General features: G+C 43.2%; 1 protein-coding gene across 1 annotated transcript in view; it reads left to right on the forward strand.

Annotated features, from left to right (window-relative positions):
- The window catches only part of CNTNAP2 (contactin associated protein 2), a 2,193,843-nt gene extending 2,176,983 nt beyond the window's left edge, over positions 1 to 16,860 (forward strand). The window contains exons 24-25 of the mRNA XM_043463954.1: positions 6,778 to 6,858; positions 11,667 to 16,860. Coding sequence (XP_043319889.1) covers positions 6,778 to 6,858; positions 11,667 to 11,866 — 281 coding nt within the window. The 3' untranslated portion in view covers positions 11,867 to 16,860. The remainder of the gene's footprint in view (positions 1 to 6,777; positions 6,859 to 11,666) is intronic.
- Positions 16,861 to 24,341: the final 7,481 nt, after the last annotated feature.

The following is a 24,341-nucleotide window of genomic DNA, read 5'->3' on the forward strand; positions in this document are numbered from 1 at the left end:
ACAGGGAAGGCGAGACAAGACGACAGGAGAGAAGGCCGTCTGTGTATGGAAGTGTCTGTGTGACCGTGTCCAACTGTGTTTGCGGGGGTGAGCCTTCTCTGTGAGCTCTGCGGTCATGGCCAGGCCGGTTCACAAGCTCGTCCTTGGAGAAGGATCCCCTGTCACCAGCTCCTGCAGTGACATGTCTGCCTGTCCCCTGCTGAGGGAGGCGAGGAGGGTGGATCGCTGGGTGGGTCAAAGGAAACGTGGTCTGTCAACATAATGGGGATGAGCAGACAAACAGGATGTGTGTGCCGGAAATGAGCAGAAACACGCTTCCATGAGACACTAAACTGGAGCGGAACAGCGCTTCAGGTGGTGTTATCGTGTAGTATGTCAACTGAAAAACCAGGCACAACCATGCTTTATGCGGTGGACATGCTGAGAACTTAAGTCCGGGAGAGAGACTCTCAGATAGCTCTGAGGGACTGCTCCGAAGAGGTAGTGGAGGAGCCAGGAAATATGGGAGTTTTTTGCAACCAAAACAAGCAGTTGGAACATCAAAAGATTCAGTTCAGTTCAGTCGCTCAGTCGTGTCCGACTCTTTGCCACCCCATGAATCGCAGCACGCCAGGCCTCCCTGTCCATCACCAACTCCCGGAGTTTACTCAAACTCACGTCCATCGAGTCGGTGATGCCATCCAGCCATCTCATCCTCTGTCATCCCCTTCTCCTCCTGCCCCCAGTCCCTCCCAGAATCAGGGTCTTTTCCAATGAGTCAACTCTTCGCATGAGGTGGCCAAAGTATTGAAGTTTCAGCTTCAGCATCAGTCCTTCCAATGAACACCCAGGACTGATCTCCTTTATTCATTAAAGCAAAACCAGACATCTCAAGTTAATGAATTTAACCATTTCTTATGTATGAGAAGATGCAAGAGTCTGGGTTGATGGAAATCATTCCTTTGATATACATCTTCACTCTCTAGGGCCAGTATCCTGTTTTCTCCAGCCTGAATCCTCTAAGGGTGCACTGTGTGGGTGGGTGTGGGGGCGGCTGGTGGCTTAATGGCCACAGCATCCTTTGGTCTGCATGCCAGGTGGCATTCTTTGTCCACAAGTGTCATTTGGGGATCCAGGAGAAAAGTATATTGAATGTAGTCTTTGCCTGTTTGACACAAGTCTGGGCCTGAGATTAAATATCTAAAGTCTATTTTGCATCTACTCAGGATGTTTCCCTAAATATGGGTAGGTTCCTTGATACTCTAGCACCACTCAAATGGCTCTCACAGCAAACTTGGATAGGGGTGTGAGGGCATAAAAGTCGGCAGCAGAATGAGGTTTGTGGTTTGGCCTCATTGGTGTCTCTTGGCCTTTGTGTTCCTCTATGTGCATTTCCAAGAGGATGTTAGTACCCAGGGGAAAGAACGGTTACAATGAAATCATCTGAAATATATCTATCAAAGTAGCCTATAGGTCTGCCTGCCAGGATGAAATGGATTTGCCTCCAGGGAATAAGCGCTTACATGCATTTGGAGAAGCAAGCTCAAGTTATAAACAAAGTCATGAAAACAGGCATGCTCATGCGAACACAGGAGTCTGCCCTTGAATTTCGTGAGGACTTCTCTTGGACCTGGGGGTTTTCCACTAATTTTTTTCTGATAATAACCAGACAAGCAGACACAGAAATTATTAGGAGCTTTTCTGTATTCAATATGTTCCTTTCCTCTGTTGGGAAGAGTAAGGATGCTGCTTTGCTTTAAGGGTAGAATTGAGTCTAGGGAGTTGACTTCCAAGATTGTAGCTGCATAGGAGATTTTATTGGCTTCCCTAAGTGTGTCAGATGGGAAAAGAATCTGCCCACAATATGGGAGACCCAGGTTCAATCCCTGGATTGAGAAGATCCCCTAGAGAAGGGATTGGCAACCCACTCCAGTATTCTTGCCTGGAGAATTCCATGGACAAAGGAGTCTGGAGGCTACAGTCTTTTTTCACACAAATGTTTGCACACCTCTTAATGGACTGATTTTAATTATACCAGTCAGTTCAGGTCAGTTGCTTAGTCATGTCCAGCTCTTTGCGACCCCATGGACTGCAGCATGCCAGGCTTCCCTGTCTGTCACCAACTCCTGGACTTGCTCAAACTCATGTCCATGATGCCAGTTCTTCACATCAGGTGGCCAAAATATTGGAGTTTCAGCTTCAGCGTTAGTACTTCCAATGAATATTAAGGACTGCTTTCCTTTAGGATGGATGGGTTGGATCTCCTTGGAGTTCAAGGAACTCTCAAGAGTCTTCTCCCAACACCACAGTTCAAAAGCATCAATTCTTCGGTGCTCAGCTTTCTTTATAGTCCAACTCTCACATCCATACATGACCACTGGAAAAACCATAGCTCTAACTAGATGGACCTTTGTTGGCAAAGTAATGTCTCTGGTTTTTAATATGTTGTCTAGGTTGGTCATAGCTTTTCTTCCAAGGAGCAAGCATCTTTTAATTTCATGGCCGCAAGCACCATCTACAGTGATTTTGGAGCCCAAGAAAATAAAATCTCTCACTGTTTCCATTGTTTCCCCATCTATTTGCCATGAAGTGATGGGACCAGATACCATGATCTTCATTTTTTGAATGTTGAATTTTAAGCCAATTCATTCACTCTCCTCTTTCACTTTCATCAAGAGGCTCTTTAGTTTCTCTTCACTTTCTGCCATAAGGGTGGTATCATCTGCATATCTGAGGTTATTGATATTTCTCCTGGCAATCTTGATTTCAGCTTGTGCTTCCTCCAGTCCAGCATTTCTCATGATATACTCTGCATATAAGTCAAATAAGCAGGGTGACAATATACAGCCTTGACGTACTCCTTTCCCAATTTGGAACCAGTCGTCTTATTCCATGTCCAGTTCTAACTGTTGCTTTTTGACCTGCATACAGATTTCTCAGGAGGCAGGTAAGGTGGTCTGGTATTCCCATCTCTTGAAGAATTTTCCACAGTTTGTTGTGATCTACACAGTCAAAGACTTTGGTGTAATCAATAAAGCAAAAGTAGGTGTTTTTCTGGTATTCTCTTGCTTTTTCGATGATCCAACAGATGTTGGCAATTTGACCCAGTTAGCTCTGCTACTTGTCATTGGGACTGCAAATATAATTAAGATTGGCCCCTGCCTTTAAGAAGATGAATACCCTGTATGGAGTGACAAGGATTAAGATGATAGCTATTAAAAAGAGGGCAGATAGTTCATCTGGAGTGGCTCAGAATGGTTTCAGGAAAGAGCTAAGATTTAAGGGACAAAGAGAAGAAAGGCAACCAGGTGTTCTGACAGAGCATGTCACATGGAGGAGCAAAGACATGTCCCCCTGAAGCATCAGAAATCCATGTGCCTGGAAGGGTGAGTGGGAAAAGTGACCCCATGAGGGAAGAAGCAGGAGAAGTTCAAGGGATACCTTCCACCCGATGTCAAGGAGTTTAAGTCACATTCGTACCTTTCACTACTGTTTATGTCTGTAACTTCAAGAGAACCAGTGGAGGAGGAAACGGCAACCCACTCCAGTGTTCTTGCCTGGAGAATCCCATGGACAGAGGAGCCTGGCGGGCTACAGTCCCTGGGGTCGGAAAGAGTCAGACACGACTGAGCAACAACAGCATGAGAGAGCCGGAGAGAGGTTGTCAGGGTCCCTAAGCATCTGTGTTTTTCTGCAGTTTTGTGGCCAAGGATGCAAAGCTCTCTTTCGGGCAGGAGCCATGCTGTGTTCCACCGTCTGTGTTACCATTTGCAGGAGAGCAAACAGTCTTGTATCATGAATACAACACAATAGAATAATGACAGAATTGACACTGTAATTTTTTTGTTATTAAGTATATTTTGAAGCTGTATATTTTTTTAATGGTCAGGAGATTTCTGTGTTTATCAAAAGGAGAGGAGAAACATGACCCACTCACAGACTGCTCAAATATCTAGTAGAAGTCGCCACCTGAGTGTTCTGTAGGCACTTCAAGGCAGTGTGTCCAAACAAAATAAGTCTTTCTACCTAACATCCTAAAAATAGTTCTTCCTTCCATGGGTCCTACCTGAGCTGAACTGTCGGAGAGCGGGGGTTTTCTCAACAGCTGACCTGTCTGTGTCGTCTTAGCCCTTGAAAGGTAATATAGAAAAGACTATCGACTTTGAGATTAATGCTGCCTGGGAGTTAATCCCAGCTAGGCCATTTACAAGCTATCAAGCTTTTGACCTTTTAGAAGGACATGGACCAAACAGTGTTCAGAGAAGGGTAAATACAACTTCAGAAGACCTTGGAACTATGCCCAAGATGAGCAGTGAAAATTCAAGCTTTTATTCTTGAAAAGCACCATTCGGTCTTTGGAGGGTGGTTGACCTCAGGGAATATGTGTTTTGATGACCAAATCTTACTGTGTCCTCTGAGTATGTGAGTTACAACATGGGAGCTGCACTGTCATTTCAGGCAAGTCAGTATACATAGACAGGACCATAACTAAAATCACATCCATGCTTCAGGTTAGTATTTTGACTATATAAACCAAATTCTTCAGTGGGGCATGAAAAGTTCTCATTGATAACAATTTTCATCTTTTTTACTCTTTACTGTATATCCCCAGCACTTAGAATAGCACCTGACACATGGTAGGCATTCTGCAAAGATTTGTTGAAATAGGTTCAGAAATAGAAAAATTATTAGGCAGTTAATATTCTTCCCAGCACTTATGAGATATCCCCTAACAAGTCCCTGAAGTGTACAGTATTTTACTGGAGCCATATAAGATACTTGTTTAAAAAAATGATTCCTTTTTAAAACAAAAACACTAATTCAAAAAGATGCATACACCCCAATATTTATGGCAGCGTTATTTACAATAGCCAAGATATGAAAGCAACCTAAGTGTCCATCCACAGGTGACTAGATAAAGAAGATGTAGTCCAGATATACAACGGAATACTACTCAGCCATAAAAAAGAATGAAATTTTGCCATTTGCAACAACATTGGTGGACTTGAAAGGTATTATGCTAAGTGAAGTAAATTAGAGAAAGGCAAAGACTATATGATGTCACTTATACATGGAACGTGAAGAACCCAACAAACTAGTGAATATGATAAAGAAGCAGACTCACAAATGTATAGAACTAGTGGTTACTAGTAGGAAGAGGGCATTGAGGCGAGGGGCCGTACAAGCATAGAGTGTCAAGAAGTATGAACTATTATGTATAAATATTACATATAAAACTATAAGGATAGACTGTAGTTTATCATAGGGAATATATCCAATAGTTTATAATAACTATAAATGGAATATAGCCTTTAAACCTTGTGAATCACTATATGGCACATCTGTAGCATATAATATTATACATCAACTATACTTCAATTTGTTTCTCTCATAGCTCAGTTGGTAAAGAATCCACCCGCAATGCAGGAGACCCTAGTTTGATTCCTGGGATGGGAAGATCCCCTAGAGAAGGGATATGCTACCCACTCCAATATTCTTGGGCTTCCCTTGTGGCTTAGCTGGTAAAGAATCAGCCTGCAGTGTGGGAGACCTGGGTTTGATCCCTGGGTTGGGAAGATTCTCTGGAGAAGGAAAAGGCTACCCACTCCAGTATTCTGGCCTGGAGAATTCCATGGACTGTATAGTCCATGGGGTCGCAAAGAGTCAGACACGACTGAGCGACTTTCACTTTGATACTTCAATTTATTTTTTAATTTTTAACGATTACTTATTAAACTAATACTGCAAGCTCTATAAAGCTCAACAGCAAACATACCCAACTCTACCAGTTGTGAAAGGGGTCAAAGTGGCTGGGAGGCAGATTTCAGCCAAACTTAAGAAGTTTGGCTCTACACACCGAGGAAACCAGATCTGAAAGAGACACATGCACCCCAATGTTCATCGCAGCACTGTTTATAATAGCCAGGACATGGAAGCAACCTGGATGCCCATCAGCAGACGAATGGATAAGGAAGCTGTGGTACATATACACCATGGAATATTACTCAGCCATTAAAAAGAATTCATTTGAATCAGTTCTAATGAGATGGATGAAACTGGAGCCCATTATACAGAGTGAAGTAAGCCAGAAAGATAAAGACCAATACAGTATACTAACACATATATATGGAATTTTAGAAGATGGTAACGATAACCCTATATGCAAAACAGAAAAAGAGACACAGATGTACAGAACAGACTTTTGGACTCTGTGGGAGAAGGCGAGGGTGGGATGTTCTGAGAGAACAGCATTGAAATAAGTATACTATCAAGTGTGATCTTGATAGTATCAGATCACCAGCCCAGGTTGGATGCATGAGACAAGTGCTCAGGGCTGGTACACTGGGAAGACCCAGAGGGATTGGATGGAGAGGGAGGTGGGAGGGGGGATCGGGATGGGGAACACATGTAAATCCATGGCTGATTCATGTCAATGTATGGCAAAAACCACTACAATATTGTAAAGTAATTTAGCCTCCAGCTAATAAAAATAAATTAAAAAAAAAAAAGTATGCTCAACTTGTCTGTCAGTGGAACCTACAACGGACAGTCCTGCTCAGGTTGTTCTAAAATTTTTAATATTCTTCCCAAGGAGATATAGTGCTCGTCTGGGCCTTGTACAAAGGGAAACAGCAGGCATTGAGGTGGCTGTGATTCTTGTGGGCAACAACAGCAAAATGGGTTTAAATGAAACAGAGGTCTCATTTGGGAAAACAGGCAGTGTTGAAGGATTTTATGAAAAAACAGATATCAGATTATCTGGGATAAATACATGGCTTTTTATCTCTTCCTCTACAGCCAGTGCTGATTTTCCGTATAACCCAGGACAAGGCCAGGCGATAAGAAATGGAGTCAACAGAAACTCGGCCATCATCGGAGGTAGGTGACGCACAGGACAAGTGCTTCCTCACTTGTGGGGAGTAATCATTTTCAATAAAAGCATTGTCTAAAGGAAAAGGAGTCATCTAGACTTGTACTTTATTTATTTTGCTGTTTAAATATGGCTGAAGATTGAGAAGTACAGCTGTGGAGAAACTGATAAATGTAACCTAGCTCTTTTTTAATGCTGACTTACTTTAAAAGAACAGTAGTAGGAAGCTAGCCAGCATCTGAATACACAAGCGGGCTGTCATGGCAACAGCCAGGACATCTGTTTATGCCCTCATCATCCTCTTGCATATCAAATGGTCCAGAGTAGCTTGCTACAAAAATGGAAAGGACTATGCCAGGCTGGTTTCAGTTATCTTAATAAAAATTATCAGACCATTAATAAGCCAGAGTATCTGAATATTCCAGGCTTTTCTTCGCACCATAGAAACCTGCATAATAGTTTGACTCTCCTAGTATAGTCCCTCGTGTTTGGATCAGTAAATATCACCTGTTGCCTTCTTCTCTCTCTGCTTCTTCCGCCTTATTTTATAAAGATGTTTCCTGTCTCTCTGAGGACAGCTAATACTGTAAGCATATGAAGGATTTTAAACTCAGCCAATCAACTCAGCTTAGTCAGTAGGTTTATTTTCCACAGGAAGAAAGTGGACACCTATATATATGTGACTATTAAATTAGAAACATTCCGAGCCTGTGTGCGTGCATGCTCAGTTGCTTTACTCGTGTCCGACTCTTTGCGACCCTATGGGTTATGGCCCACCACTCTCCTCTGTCTGTGGGATTCTCCAGGCAAGAATACTGGAGTGGGTTGCCATTTCCTCCTCCAGGGGATCTTCTCAACCCTGGGATCAAACCTGCGTCTCTTGTGTCTCCTGCATTACAGGCAGATCCTTTACCCACTGAGCCGCCTGGAAGCCCAAATATATTCAGGAATGATGCTTAAATCACATTGTTCAGAGTTCTGGTATGATCCTTATCCTCATTATTTTGCTTTTTTTAATATCAACTTTATTGAAGCGTAATAGGCACTTATTTAAATGTAACACATTATGACTTTTGACAAACACATATACCTATAGTGTTAGTCGCTCAGTCGTGTCCGACTCTTTGTGACCCCTTGAACTGCAGCCCACCAGGCTCCTCTGTCTGTGGAATTCTCCAGGCGAGAATACCGGAGCAGGTTGCCATTTCCTTCTCCAACATATTCCTATAACCACAGCCACAATCAAGATACAGAACATTTCCATCCACCAGAAGTTCTCCTGTACCCCCTTGTAATTCGCCCCTCCCCCACTTCAGTTGCATTTGTCATGTGGATTTCTTTTGCCTCTTTTTAGGGTTTCACAGAAATAGAATCACATAGTATGTAATCTGTTGTGCCTTCTTTCCCTCAACGTGTTTTTGAGACTCTGTCGACGTTGTTGTATTACCAATGGCCTGTTTATTTGTATTGCCAAGTTGTATTCTTTGTATGAATGAAGGACAGTTTGCTTCATCTACTCACCTGCTGATAGATGTTTGGTTTGTTTCCAGGCTTGGGCTGTTTGGACAAAAGCTGCTATGGATATTCTCGTCTTGGTTGAACAAAAGTTTTAGTTTCTCTGGTAATTTCTAGGAGTATAATTGCTGGGTTATTGTAGATATTTAACTTTACAGGAAATTGCCATATAGTTTTCCAAAATGGTTGAACCATTTTATGCTTCCATAAGCAACATCTGAGAGGTCAAATTGCTTCACAATCTTGCCAACATTTGGTACGGTCATTCTTTGTAGCCGTCTAGTTGATGAGTGGTGGTAACTCACTGTGCCTTGTTTGTTTTTAATAGTCTTTTTCTGTTTATAGCATCTTTTGTTTTTAATTTTATTTATTTATGACTGTGCTGGGTCTTCGTTGCTGTGCAGGCTTTTCTCTCGTTGTGGTGAGTGGGGGGCTACTCTCTAGTTGCAGTGTACAGGCTTCTCGCTGTGATGGCTTATCTTTTGTAGAACACAGGCTCTAGGGCGCTCAGGCTTCAGCAGTTGTGGCATGTGGGTTCAGTAGTTGTAGCCCCCAGGCTCTAGAGCACAGGCTTGGTAGTTGTGGCATCCGGGCCTAGTTGCTCCACAGCTCGAGGGATCTTCTGGCCCAGGGATCAAACCTGTGTCTCTTACATTGGCAGGTGGATTCTCTACCACTGAGCCGCCAGGAAAGCCCCCTCACTGAGGTTTTATTTATTTTTTTTTGGGGGGGGGGGGGCTCACTGCGGTTTTAATGTGCAACTATCTGATGACTTATGAGCATCTTTTTACATGCTTATCGCTGTTTGCAAATCTTTTGTCAAGTGTCTATTTAAATCTTCCTCCTCTTTTAATTGGATTGTCTGACTTCTTTCTATTGAGTTGTAAGAGTTCTTCTTGTATTCTCATTGTTTCATTTTCTTAGTGGTAATTTTTGAAAAGCAGGAGATTTTAATTTTTATAAAGTCCAACTTTCTAACCTTTTTACAGTTTGTGATTTTTTTTAATCCTTTTTAAAAATCTGCCAACCCCAAGGTTATAAAGATTTTCTCCTGTGTTCTCCCGGAAGTTTTATACCTTTTGTTTTTATTATTCAGCCTATAATCATTTTGGGGGGCTTCCCTGGTGGCTCAGATGGTAAAGAATCTGTCTGCAATGTGGGAGACCCAGGTTTGAGCCCTGGGTTGGGAAGATCACCTGGAGAAGGAAATGGCAACCCACTCCAGTATTCTTGCCTAGAGAATCGCCAGGGGCAGAGGAGCCTGGTGGCCTAGAGTCTGTGGGGTCACAAATTGTTGAACACAGCTGAGCGACTAACACATACACATAGTCACTGTGAGTTAATACCTATATATAGTATGAGATAAAAGTCAAAAATCATCATTTGCCAAACACATACCTAGTTATTCTGAGATCACTTGAAAAGACTGTTTTTTTTCTGATTTAATTTCCGTGTTACTTTTGTCAAAAATCAATTGTCTATTTATTTGTATGTCTTTTTTCTGGACTCTATTCTGTTTTGTTGATTTACATCTATTTCTTTGGCCAATATTACGCTTACTTTATTATTGTATCTTTACAGTAAGGCTTGAAATACGCAATGTAAGTTCTACAATCATTTTTTTTAAAACTATTTTGACTATTCTGGGTCCTTTGCATTGCCATATAAAATTTAGAATCAGCTTATACATTTCTATAAAAAAATTGCTATTATTTTCATTGGATTGCATTAAATCTACCAATGAACATCTTACAATATTGACATTGAAATACGCTATATGCATCCATTTATTTAGTTCTTCTTTAGTTTCTCTCAGCAAGTTTATATGATTTTCAGTGTATAGTCTTGAACCGCTGTGTTCCGTTCATTCTGTTATAAATGGCACTATTTTATTATTTTCATTTCCAAGTATTTCTTGCTAATATATAAAAATATAAATTTCACCTTGCTAAATTTACTGTTCCAGCAACTTTTTTTTGTATATTCCTTAGTATTTTCTACATAGACAATCCTGTCACCTGAGAATAGAGTTCTCCTTCTCCATCAGTACATTTTGTTTTTCTTATTTTATTGCACTGTCTAGAACTTTTAGTACAGTCATGAATTAAGGTGATGAGAGTTGACACTCTTGCATTTTTCCATATTTTAGGGAGAATGTGTTTAATCTTTCACTGTTAAGTACAATATTAGCTGCAGATTTCTCAAAAATGCCCTTTATCAAAGTTGAAAGTTTCTTTCTTTTGATAGTTTCCTGAGAGGCTTCAAGATAAATGGGTGTTGAAATTTCTCATATTTTTTAGTCATGTGCATCTATTGATAAATAAAAGTTTTTCTCCTTTATTTCCTTAATGTGGTAAATTACATTATTTTTAAATGTTAAATCAATCTTACATTCCTAGAATTAATACCATTTTTGTTATAATCTATTCCCCTTTACATATTGCTGGGTTTGATTTGCTAAAATTTTACTTAGGAAGGACACTGCTCCATCATTTTCTTGTAGTGTGCTTGTCTGGCAATAGTGTCAGGATAATTCTGGCCTCTTAAAATGAGTTGAGTGGTATATCCTTCTCTGCTTTCAGACAGACGTGTAGGTCTGGTATTACTTCCTTAGGTCAAGTTCGTTAACAGTGTTTTGAGGCCTTCTGAACGCCGTGAAGAAAGCTGAGCGCCGAAAAATTGATGCTTTTGAACTGTGGTGTTGGAGAAGACTCTTGAGAGTCTCTTGGACTGCAAGGAGATCCAACCAGTCCATCCTAAAGGAGATCAGTCCTGGGTGTTCATTGAAAGGACTGATGTTGAAGCTGAAACTCCAATACTTTGGCCACCTCATGTGAAGAGTTGACTCATTGGAAAAGACCCTGATGCTGGGAGGGATTGGGGGCAGGAGGAGAAGGGGACAACAGAGGATGAGATGGCTGGATGGCATCCCAACTCGATGGACATGAGTTTGAGTAAACTCTGGGAGTTGGTGATGGACAGGGAGGCCTGGCGTGCTGCGATTCATGGGGTCGGAAAGAGTCGGACACGACTGAGTGACTAAACTGAACTGAACTGAACGCTGACTGATTTTCTGTTTCATCGTCCTACCAACTCCTAGGAGAAAAGTGTTGAAATCTCCAAACATAACTGTGGAAACCGGTCTCCTTCTCCCCTCGGTGCTGTTGGGTTTTGCTGTTTGGGAGTTCTGTGTCTCGTGTGGGAGAGGCTCCTTGAGGGAGCCGTGGTGAAGAGGGGAGGGGTGCTGGCGGGCTCCCCGGGCTGCGTTTAACCTCTCGCCCCTCTGTCCTGTGTCCCCCAGGGGTCATTGCCGTGGTGATCTTCACCATCCTCTGCACCTTGGTCTTCCTCATTCGCTACATGTTCCGTCACAAGGGCACCTACCACACCAACGAGGCGAAGGGGGCGGAGTCCGCCGAGAGCGCCGACGCCGCCATCATGAACAACGACCCCAACTTCACAGAGACCATCGACGAGAGCAAAAAGGAATGGCTCATCTGAGGCGCGGCTCTTTGGCTCCGGGAAGTGGGGGGCGAGGGAGGCGGGGAGCGTGACCAGGGAGGAGGGCAAGGGACGGAAGCCCCCTACTTCCTACCCCTGAGCACACCCTTCAGGTATCAGCACAAGCTGGGGGAGGCAAGCGACGGCAAACTCCTGGAGACTGATGGCCACAAAAAACAAACAAATACTTTTTGATATTTCTTTATAGCTGAGTTTCCCCTTCTGTATGAAAAGAAAAATAATACAAAAACTGCTTTTAGAGTTTAAGCGATGGTCAACATTTGTAGGTACTATCTGTCGAATATTTTGTGTGTGTTTAGAGAGGTGTTCTGAAAACCCACAGTAACAGGGCCCATTTTCTACAATTTTCAGCGCCCTTAGAAAGTGGATATTTTCCCTGGAGAAAAGCTGATGCACATGTACATGGCCTCCCGCGTTTTCTTCTTTTTACATAGAGTCAGCCTCTAATGGGCTGTGGTAGTAACTAGTTCGTGTTCATAAGAGATTTCTTTGGTGTCCTGTGAATTGGAAAAGGAAAGGAAGGGACAGAGGGAAGCTGTGATTTACCAGTCTTCAGAGAGACCTCAGTGTGTGCCCGTTCTCTGAGAGCTCCCACTGGAAGGAGAGGGTCGCGGTCCCTCCTGTGTGACAGAACCGTCAGAACAACCCAGAGAAGCCCTCAGACCTGGGGAAGCAGTCCCTGTTGGATCGCTGGTTTTACTTTGGGTCAGATTCTACGCGATTACACCGCTCCGCATCTGTAGTCTTAGACCCATCCGGTGTCTGTAACTGTCAGCTGCAGCACCTGGTGATCAGCCAAGACAAAAGGTTTTCCCTCCTCTTTACCTACAAGATCCTGGGTTAGACTGTACGTGTGTCTGAGCACCCGCTGGGGAATTAGAGCCAGATGTTGAGATGTGTTCGCTCTGTGTCTTTTCTAGTTGATAGCAGGAGTGTGGACACTTCTTAGAGAATGCGTAAGTTAGGTTGCTCTTCTTATTTTGCTTTATCTGCTCTTTATGCACCTGTGACAAGATCCTAGCAGTGTCCTCTGAATGGACGAACCAAAATAAAGCCAAGTTGTGACTGCGCTCGTCATTGCTATTATTCTGGAGTCATGTGGAAAACCCTGCCCTATTCTAACTCATCTACTCCATGTGTTATTCCATCCTAAATAGACGCATGGCCGTGATTCAGGGACTTTCTTTGACAGATAGATCTGAAGCTCAGGTTCATCACAACCTGGGAATTGACCGTTGCTGCTCAGAGAATGGACATGTCTGGTCAACCAGACCTCAGTGTAATCAGGAGCCTTGATCAACTAATTCCGGCAAGGAACTATTTATTTGAAACTAATCAACTGTTTCTGTAGACCAGTGGGACAACACTCCTATTGGAGCATCCAAAAAATAATTTCATGTATTTATTTTACAAGAAGATTACACAGAAGTTATTTCTAGAATAACAACATTTATGATCATTACAGTTCAGGCTGTTAGACTTAATAAGTATGTTAAAATTTTCTTAGACTCCAATGTTTTGAGGCATTAAATAACACTTTTTTCTTTCTCCTCCTGGAAGGAGGTAAGATGAGGTTAAAATGGTACTGTTGGTCGGGTGGCCTGCTTCAAGAAAATGGAAATTCTAGTTCGTTTGGGTTATGTATTCAGGACACTTTGGGATACCTTACTTATTAGAGGATCTCAGTTTCTTGAGTGATGGGACGTGTTATCTTCACTGCACCTGGCACCAGTGCCTGGCACATTCCAAAGGAGACAGTGGACCAGTTAATCCACATTTAAGTTGAGGTCACAGAACAAAAGGGAATCCTAGTGCCCTTTTACAGTTGCTGACCTCAGGCATGAGCATAAACGCCCTTTATATAAAACAGTCTTAATCATTCTTCCCTAAAATGCATTTAACATGAAAAGCATTCATTGTAAATAAATAATTAGAACATGACATTTACAAGGACATATTGAAAACAAAGATTATTAATTTGACCAAGATGACTGCCATTAAGGATTCTTTTCTATATTGTCAAATTGAAAAAGCAAACTTTAAACTTTATGTTTTAAAATGTTTCTGATTTCTTAAAACCTATTTGACAGGTAGCACTTTTACACTTGACAAATAACACCAGATGGAAATTTGTTATTTATTATATTTCCCATGATAGTTTTGTTCTACATACATTGTCTGAGCACTTTCCCTTTCTTTCCAAAATTATTAAGAATTTAAAACAATCAAACATAGCCCCTTCAACTAAAATGTTCCTACCCTTTCTCTCCTCTTTTCTCTTGTCACAGAAAAGTGGAAAATAAAACCTAACACTTCTCCCCAAATTTTCGAACGTAGGGCACCAGGATGCCTGCCGGGGCCGGTGTTTCTCCCATCACAGCATCATTTGAGACAGTCTCTGCCCTGAAGAGGGTAGCAGCCCAGCCAGTGGACAGGATGCCACACAGTGGATAAGGTGTTAAGTACTGAAGTAACGTGCCAAATGCGTGCTGGATGTCTCCTCTGTGGGACTGCAGTCTTCACCCAGATCCCTGACTCTATCTGTGAAGGTGCTATCTACAGCACCTTCTAAATGCTAAATAATTTTGTTTACGTGCAGAAAAGGAAGCTGCCCTCTTCTTTCCAGCTCCCCAGGCGGCCCAAGCTCGGTGCCCAGCCTTGCTTTGTCAATCACATCCGGCCAAAGCTGATCCCAACAGCTCACCGGTAGAGCGCTAAGAGGCTAGTGGTAGCTCTTTCAATGATAACCAGGAAAAAAAAAAAAGTTTCCTTTAAATAAGAGGTTGTTTTAAAGTTTCAGGGGAAGCTGATGATTGATCCTGGGTTGTTCATGCAGGAAACATCGTCTGTGTACAAACCAAGCATCTCTGTTTTGAGTTGCTAGGATTGGAGACGTTGAACGAATGCAAAAATCAGTGCCAGTCTGAACTCTCAGCATATTTCCTTGAGCTCAAGGAAGCTAGCTCAGGAGGTAAGAAGTTATATTCTTAAGCTGTTCTCTGGCCCTTCTTAGCATAAAAGACTTATGACTTTCCCCTTATGACTTTCAAGCAACTGCTCAAAAAAAAAAAGAGATACCTGTTGTGTGGGAGTTTTTGTCGAGGAGTTGGAGACAAGAGTTTGAGAGTTTTTGTTGGAAAAGTCCCTGTTGCCCTGCGTTTGACAAGCAAGCATTCTTTACTTACAGGAGCGGGATTTCTGAGGCAGGGAAAAGAGATTGGCGTGAGCCCAAAAGTAGATTTCATGTTGTTGTTGAACATCTAAGGGGCAGCCACTAGATGGCGCTGAGAGTTGGGCACAATGACACAAACCGTAGTGACTTCCAAAGGAAAAGCACATGTCCCTGTTAGGAAAATGCCGTGTCAGTGTGAAACTTTTACTTCCTTCTCCATCTGTTGTTTTCTATTCTTCCATGTGTTCTTTTTCACTCTCTCCTTTCTCTTATGATGAAACGTTTTTATGGTCCCTTGACATCTCACATCTCCAAATGAGGAGTACCTGACTGGAACCTGTTACTGTTTTTTCCTCCTTTTCACCATCCTGCCCAAGCAGTTTTCAAAGAGAAAGGCAACAATTGTTAAACTGAATTCCAATGAGCCAGCCAAAAATAGATCTAAATTGCTAGTCCCAATAGAACCGCCTCATCCTGAAATAGATGAGGAACAGTGTGTCCAACTGATTTGGGCTGAAGACCAATGGATGCTGTTTTTAAAATAATGTTTTGGTGAGAGTGGATCCTGAAAGTCAGCTGATGGAGTGCAAGCCCTTTTCTCTCTCTGACATGCTCTGTGACCTCAGCCAGGTGGCTGACCCTCTCTGTTCCTCTTTGCCTTGTATGTTAGATCGAGCTGTTTTTTTATCTGCTTCATAACACAATGGGGAGGTGCCATGGATCCTTGACTGCAGATACTTTGAAACCCAAACATAAAGGCCAAGTCACTGGACCTATTGAAAGTCTTACTTCCCAGCTTGTGGTTGTAAGTCATCTCAAAAGAAACCAAGCAGTCAAGTCCAAGAGTGTGGAAACATGAGGCATTGTTGTACAACTATTAGATTCGGAGTCAGGTAGACTGCCAGGGAGCTATTCTGTCGACATCAGGAGATGCAACACAGCCAAGGGCCAGAGAAATCAGAACTCCTGTGTATAAAGCCCCAAGTTCCCACCTAGGTGTGATGTGACTTGCAGCTTACCGTACCCCAGTGTGACTGAAATGGCTTATAAATAAGACAACATGAACAGCTAATATGACTATTTCACATAGCCCAGTGGCTCTCTGCCTAAACTGCACACACCCTGCATGATGGAAACTTTAAATTTATTTCACAGCAGTATTTCTTTTGATACAACTGATATGTGCAACTCATGGTCAATGAAATAGGGAAACCATGTTGAAAAGTTGGTTACCTCCCATGGAGCAAAGACTGGCTGAAGGTAATGTAGATCACTGGGCACATGGATATTAATGCTCACCAGGCACTTACAAGTTTATTTTCCAGATGAAAACGTGCTTTAAGAGCCCGTCTACTTAGATGGGCTGCACCATTTTCTGAGTGTCAGTTTATTTACAGCAATTGCTGGATTTTGAGATGGTTCTAGAAACATGGAGATTCCTCCCATCTTATAGGCCAAGAAACAGTTCTCAATGTCACTGATTCTAAGTTTTGTTTTGTCAGGTATTTTGGGTTTGTTGTTTGTTTTTTTTTTTTTTTCCAGTGAACATAGTGAACTGCAGAGGTTGAAGTTGTGAAAAGGCTGGGCTAATATTCTTTCTGTAAAGTCAATTAGGCTTTCTATCCCTGTGAAATAACCAGGAAATTTCACTCTCTAAAAGCAACAGCATGTAAACTAGAATGAAAGAAGGAAATTATGTATGTATGCCTACTCTTCTTTGTGAATGTCTTTCATTTAAGTAAAATTATATTAGAAACCAGATTGATAAATAAAGTCCAAAATAGTTTTAATTATCCTTAAAGCGATTCTTTGTGTTTTGTTCCACTTGTTTAACTTAAAAGCTCTTTTCAACCTTTCAGCAAAGAAAGTTCCAGGCACTGAACTACACATCTCTTTGGAAGGTAATCTTTCTAAAAGCGGTGCAGTTACGGTCACTCCCCAAAGACAGGTCTCAAACGCATGCAGCCTTCCTTAACCTTCATTTGCTGTGAACTTCTCCCCTCCCCCATTTTTCTTAAAAGGAGCTTAGTACATATTGGCTTTGTGTTTTGGATTAATTTACACAGCTTGGTTAAATTTGGTTAGAGTTATATGGTGTCTAGAATATATTCCGAGCCTAGTTTGAGATGAGGGCGTAGTGCCAGATAATGGATAAATGGATCCTGGCCAGTGAGCTAGGTAACAGGGATTTACAATGTGTCTGGAGGCGTAGATGGTTCTAAATGCACTTGTTCTACATTAAGAGCTGCGGTTCTTATTATTCACATTGCCTAGTCTTCACTTACCATTGGGAAGCCATTTCCTGCTGATCAATTTTCAGTGAAGCCTTGAAATGGACACCAAAGAAGTGTTAATTCCAGTTAAAAGCCCAACCTCTGTGCTTCAGGAATTCCCAAGGCCAATCAATAGCAATAACTCTGAGGTCCATTTAGAAGGCGCTGCACCCTGAGGTTCTTTGTCATGATTCCACTTTGGGAGTGTGATCCAACAGGTGCAGGAGAATGTCAGAAAGTCCCCTGAGAAAACTGGTACTTGTAAAAGTTCATAAGAAACGAATTTTAAAAAGAATGAGATGGCCCGTTCAAGATTTACCATCAGCAGCAAGGGCATCTGAGAACCACCTGCCTCCTCCCTCACGCAGGCCCCCTGCCATCTGCCGTGAGGATACGGAGGTCGGTGAGTCCAGGAAGATGGCGACTCTATTTTGCAGAACACAGTATCTGTTCAATAAACAGGGAGTAGAGAAGCTGAGGAGAGAGTATTAGGGACAAATGCACGCAGAGAGGTAATTAAAGAAACACCATTTTCTCTTTGTCAGTGATGACATGGCCTGGTGGTTGGAATAGAGGAAACAGTTGTATTACTATTTTTAGAGAGTTTATGTCCTCCCCAAAGAACCTATGTCTGAGAGCTAACTCTTTACAGCAAGTGTTATATGAGTTATCGTTCACAAATGCACGTCTTGCCTTGGTCACTCTGAAGACCATGAAGAAGAAGGAGAAACCTGGCTAAATAATCCCTGAACCAAAGATTCCTTTCTACCAGCAACCCGCCCCCCAACACATAAACATAACAACATGCTTGCAAAGGACCTAAGCTTAACAAATTTTGTCAGGAAGAGAAGGCAATGTTGCGGGGTGGGGGGGGTTCTTTTTTTTCTGCCTTTCCATTCATCTTAATTCAGTCTCTGGGTACATGATGAATAACATCTTTTGGGACAGGTAAGTAAACAGGTATGCCAAGACTTTACCAAAAGAATAAAGACAACGTTTTCTTTTGAATACCTAGAACCAAAGCTTGAGAAAGTTTCATTTCCTCTAAATATAGAAATTCAAATTATAAAATGGAAATTAAGACATGGCCGAGGTGAAAAGGCCAAGATGATGAAAATCATGAACTTGTTTCCTGTTCACAAAAAGAAAATTGGAAGATAAAATTCTTAGGTCTAGGAAGGCAAGAGTTAAAATGAAACATGAGGGCAAGCTTTGAAGTCATGAAAGATATTAAAATGATATGACAAGAGCTTGGGCTTTCCTGGTGGCTCAGTGGTAAAGAAGCTGGCTGCCAATGCAGGAGACACAGGCTCAATCCCTGGGTCAGGAAGCTCCCCTGGAGGAGGAAATGGCAACCGCTCCAGTATTCTTGCCTGGAGAATCCCATGGACAGAGGAGTCTGGTGGGCTGGGGTCTATAGGGTCGCAGAGTCAGACACGACTGAGCCACTGAAGCACACACATGTACATACATGTGTGCATGCTAAGTCGCTTCCATCGTGTCCAACTGAAGCACACACATATGTACATACATGCATGCATGCTAAGCAGCTCAGTTGTGTCCAACTCTGTGAGACCCTATGGACTGTAGCCCATCAGGCTCCTCTGTCCATGGGATTCTCCAGGCGAGAATACTGGAGTGGGTTGCCATTTCCTCCTCCAGGGGATCTTCCCGACCCAGGGATCAAACCTGCATCTTTTATGTCTCCTGCATTGGCAAGCAGATTCTTTACCACTAGCGCCACCTGGGAAGCCATGTACATATATATCCTTCTACAAAATAAATTACATAGAAAACACAATATGATAGTCATTAGTCCACTTGTGGAATGGTCATGAAGGAAGTGGGAGTTTGGGTGGGATGGAAATAAAGTAAAATGAAACAAGAGACACCTAGCATAGATAGATGATGGTTGAAAGAAAACAAAATCTGAGGATTATCATCAGCTTGACTCTCAGCCCAGCGGGAGTTGGAGGGATGAGAGAGTAGCCAGGAGAACAAGCAGGCCATCACAGAGCAGCACAATTAAATCCTGACTGCAGAGGGCTGATGCATGAGCGGATGGCAGGAAACGAACCGCTAATACAATCTATCAATGAATAAGTAATAGCAGATGAACAAAGACAATGTGGGAGGGGAGTGACAGCAGAGCGTTTCTGTTCTTTTAAATCCAATTACGCTCCTTATATTGTGGAACTGAAGGAAACTCGGGGTGGGGGGGTGGTCTCCCTCCGGTTCTGCAGATAAACAGACAGTGACCCCTCTGCAAGGATTTGAAAGAAAGATGACCCCTCGCTGCTCCAACTACTCCCGACCCACCAGCGATGATGCGCCCCCAGCCCAACTGCCTCTTCGTGGACAGAATAAGGTGTGCACTCCTGTTGAGCAGATCAGAACAGCACTTCTTCCGGTCAAGTGCTAGTTCTGAAGCTGGTCCAGTGGGCAGGTGGCCCCATTCTGTACTCATTGAAAGGACGCTCCTGGTTAAACCAGAGATCTTGCGAGAAGCAAGCATTCCAGCAGCTTTAACAAAAACAAAATAAGTTTCTGTAATACATTTCTGGGTGATCACGGTATGCTGCTGCTGCTGCTAAGTAGCTTCAGTCGTGTCCGACTCTGTGCGACCCCAGAGACAGCAGCCCCCCAGGCTCCCCTGTCCCTGGGATTCTCCAGGCAAGAACACTGGAGTGGGTTGCCATTTCCTTCTCCAGTGCATGAAAGTGAAAAGCGAAAGTGAAGTTACTCAGTCGTGTCCGACTCTTCGCGACCCCATGGACTACAGCCTACCAGGCTCCTCCGTCCATGGGATTTTCCAGGCCAGAGTACTGGAGAGGGGTGCCATTGCCTTCTCCAGATCACAGTATAACTCCTCTAAATTAAATTTATAGAGTTTGTTCACTTTTATTCCAAGCGGTAGCCACAGCCTTCCCTCTAAATCACTGCAAGTGTAGCAGATACATTGATGACTGCCAGGCTTGTCATTACGAACCTCAGCTTAAGCACCACAGAAGCGAACTCTTAAAGTTTAATTGGTGTCCCCATCTGGTTTATAAATTACAAGCCCAGGACACGTGGCAAAAAAAAATGAGTTAACGTGAATCGCCTTAATATGAAACCAGCCAATGGAGCAAAGCAGGTAGCTGAATTTATTCTGGATCAAAAGGCTTTGCCTTGACACCTGTACTGTGTTATGTGATTGATTTGGGGAGAGAGAGTCTTCTCAGGAAGACAAGTATTTTCTGGGAGAATTGAGGCAAAGCAACGAATAGCAGACATTGGGTCATGTGACGAGATTACATGACAGTGTGTGGATTGCCTCCTTGGCCGTGTCCAGACATAACCACCAGGAGACGCTCCATGGGACAAGTCCCTGAGAAACCAGCTGTCATCTGTGACGTCAACTCTGCACAGATGGGGTGTGGGGGTGTCACAGCAATGTCTCAGGTACACTTTGGGGCCACTGCCCTTCACATATGAGTGCAAACTGTTTAAAATTTAGTCTTCTTTACTGTTTATACCACCTTTAAGGTAACCATTTTGATTCACGAGAAGCACCAAATCAAGGCATGTTCACGGGTCCAGGAGTTAGAATGTCAGTATATCTTTTTAGGGACACAACTCAGCCCATAACAAGGCACATGGGCCAGTTCTAGAGAAGGGACTGGCCACCCACTCCAGTATTCTTGCCTGGAGAAACCCATGGACCGAGGAGCCTGGCAGGCTGCAGTCCACAGGGTCACAAAGAGTCGGACAAGGCTTAGCAACTGAGCACGCAGGCACGCTCTTTCTGATAAACTCCTAGAGCTGGGATTCTCTGTCAACTGGCATATATATTTCATTCACAGTGCCAAAGGGGTCCTGCCAAAGATTTTACCAATTGACACTCCACACGCCCTCATCAACTCCAAGCCCTGGCATTTTTCCATAACTGCCAAATGAAGAGGTAGAAAGTGTTATCTGAATATTAATCTAATTTGCTTTGATTTGCATTACATTGATTGTGAATGAGGGTGAATTGCTTTTCGGATATTTTTCTTAGTCCTTTGAGCACTCCCTGTGGATATGAGCATTTATGAGGCTCTTGATTTTTTTTTCCACTTGGCACCAATTCACACTCCACCAGCAGTCTTTGGGGATGCCTGCTTTCAGAACAGGGCTGTATCAGTGTGAACTGGACTCAACAGAGGATGATCCAGCAGGAAGACCACTAGGTCTGGGTAAGTTTGAATGGAAGGGCATTTTCATCAGGGAAACAGGGAGTGAGAGTGGGGCATGTTTTGGAAGCGGAGGATAAAGGTCTTGGTGAGAGCGCCAGGCAGTTAGCTGGGACTGAACAGGAAGAATATGACATGAGCAAAGGGACCTCAGGATGGAGAGACTTGAATTAAAGCCAAACTGCTTATCCCACAGGTGATGAGAAGCCATGACAGATTCTTAAGCAAGGGAGTAATTTACAACTACCATTAACTTTCTTGCTTGATCAAAAATCTAAATTCTCAACATGTTTTGTTGTTGTTGTTGCTAAGTCATGTCCAACCCTTTGGACCCCATGGACTGTAGCCTGCCAGGCTCCTCTGTCCATGGGGATTTCCCAAGCAAGAATACTGGAGTGGGTTGCCATTTCCTTCTCCAGGGGAATCTTCCTGAATCAAGGTTTGAACCAGTGTCTCCTGCATTGCAGGTGGATTCTTTGCCACTGAGTCACCAGGTTCTCCATATTTCAGATTAAACTTCACCCTGTTTACACTAATGGGGATCAGGGAAAAAAAGGAAATGATATCCTTTGGACAGTTACTTGGGAGAAGATCTTAAGATGTATTTATTCACAATACCAGGCATCCCAGTGAACCTACTGAGCCATTTTTTAACAACTTCTTTAATAATATCTTGACTGAAACTCAGTTCGTAATTTTCTCCTGCCCTGTCTTTTACTGCTGCCTCTTGGTTCTTCCTGCATAAACTCTTACAGAGCCTCAGAGGGCCCCAGAGGCCAGATGGAGGAGCACTCAGCACTCAGGTAAAGGATGCCTTCCTTCCATAGACCCTCATAGCCCACCCCCACCCCCACCTCCACCCGTACCCCCACCCAGTGGTATTGCCTGTCTCTCGAGATTCTTTGTGTGGCTGCGGGTATTCCTCTGTAATGCAAATTCCCTGTTATCCTCATGAACACATGCACAGCCAGAGTTTAATCTACTAACCACGCTTGTCAGAAGCAGGTGGGCCTTTTTGTGGCTCTCCTCTGGGTTAGAGGGAAAGCCAGGAATGTGAAAAATGTGCTTGTAATCATATTTGCCTGGACTCTGATTCACATGTATCCTACAAAGCTGGAAGAAGAAACTATTAAGAAACAGTCAAAAAAAAAAATAACCAATATTGTGGCAACAGCAAAGACCTAAGGTTCTCCTTTTTCTAAGACCTCTGGGATGGGGGCTGGGGCAGGGCGTGCTGAACCAAGCGAGAAATGAGATCACAGGTGGGGAGATTAAGTCAATTCCAGGAAACAAGCCAAGTTGCTTCCTGGTTCAAAACAAAAACCTTGATTAAACGAATTTAAGAGCCCCCGGGAGGGGGGAGGCGTGGGGGAAAGAGGGGGTGCTCTTTGTACAAAGTGTAACTGTGGCAGGCGTGCTGTTCAATCAAGTCTGCAAACATATTACAGCCTGCAGTGTGCCAAGCACAGTTTTGAGCCCTGAAAATCAGTGTCTTCTCTCCAAAACCCATCCCATCAGGCAGTCAGGACATAACACACAAATAACTCTAATACTCAGGAGTCTGTGATGGTGGTTTGGTGGTTCAGTTGCTAAGTTGTGTCCAACTCTTGCAACCCCATGGACTGTAGCCCGCCAGGCCTCCTCTGTCCATGGGATTCTCCAGGCAAGAATACTGGAGTGGGTTGCCATTCCCTTCCCCAGGGGATCTTCCCAACCCAGAGAATCAAACCCGGGTCTCCTGCATTGTAGGCAGATTCTTTACCATCTGAGTTATGAGGGAAGCCTGTAGTAGGTGCTAACTTAAAGGTTCAAATAGCAGTGAGGTGGGGAAAGAAAACAACGAAGGAATTATGGGAGAGCCAGGGCAGTTGAGAAGGTAAGAATTGGAACCCAGAGCCAAATGACTGACTCAACCCTTAGAACCATTGGCTTCATCTCGTTCATCCTCACCTAATAGGAAGATGACAACCTCTTCATCATGTCATTCTTGAAAGGATTTTAAAAACAACTATGTGCCCTTCACAGTATAGCACCTGGCACATAGAAGGTGCTTGGGAAAGGTTAATTTTCATCAGGGCAGCCCTCAATCATTCTATTTCTAATTATTATGCTATCAAACTTTTCTATGAGCACTGAATATTTATTTTAAAACTTTCCTTAATCAGGGATTAACCTTGAAAACATTAAGTGAAATAAGCCAGACACAACAGGATGAATACTGTATGATTCCATTATATGCAGTATCTAGGCAAATTCACAGACATAGAAAGTAGAATAGAGGTTCTGGGTGGCCGGGAGGGCGAGAGGGATGCAGATACAGAAGCGAGTGTGCTCAGTCATGTCTGACTCTGAGACCCCCAAGGACTGTAGCCCACCAAGCTCTTCTCTGCATGGGATTCTCCAGGCAAGAACACCAGAGTGGGTTGCCATTTCCTCCTCCAGGGGATCTTCCCAACCCAAGGATCGAACCGTCGTCTCTTGTGTCACTATGGCTTAGGGAGTGGGGAGCTTATTGCTTCCTGAGTACACTGTTTCTGCTTGAGTTTAAAGTTTGAAAGCAGCGTTGATGGACGCACAACAATGTGGAAGTCCTAAAGGCCGCTGAATCACACAAATGGGCAAAAGGGCAAGTTTCTATGCTGTAGATATAGATACTCTACCACAATGAGAACATATTTCCCTGTGGCTTCCCACCATGGAGGGATAATACAAACTAGCGACTGTTTCCTAGAGAAACTTCTTAGAGAAGAAACTTTATCCCCTGAACCACAGGCTGAGTTCTACAGACAGGTACT

This window comes from Cervus canadensis, chromosome 3, assembly GCF_019320065.1.
Source record: "Cervus canadensis isolate Bull #8, Minnesota chromosome 3, ASM1932006v1, whole genome shotgun sequence".
Classification (NCBI taxonomy): Eukaryota; Metazoa; Chordata; class Mammalia; order Artiodactyla; family Cervidae; genus Cervus; species Cervus canadensis.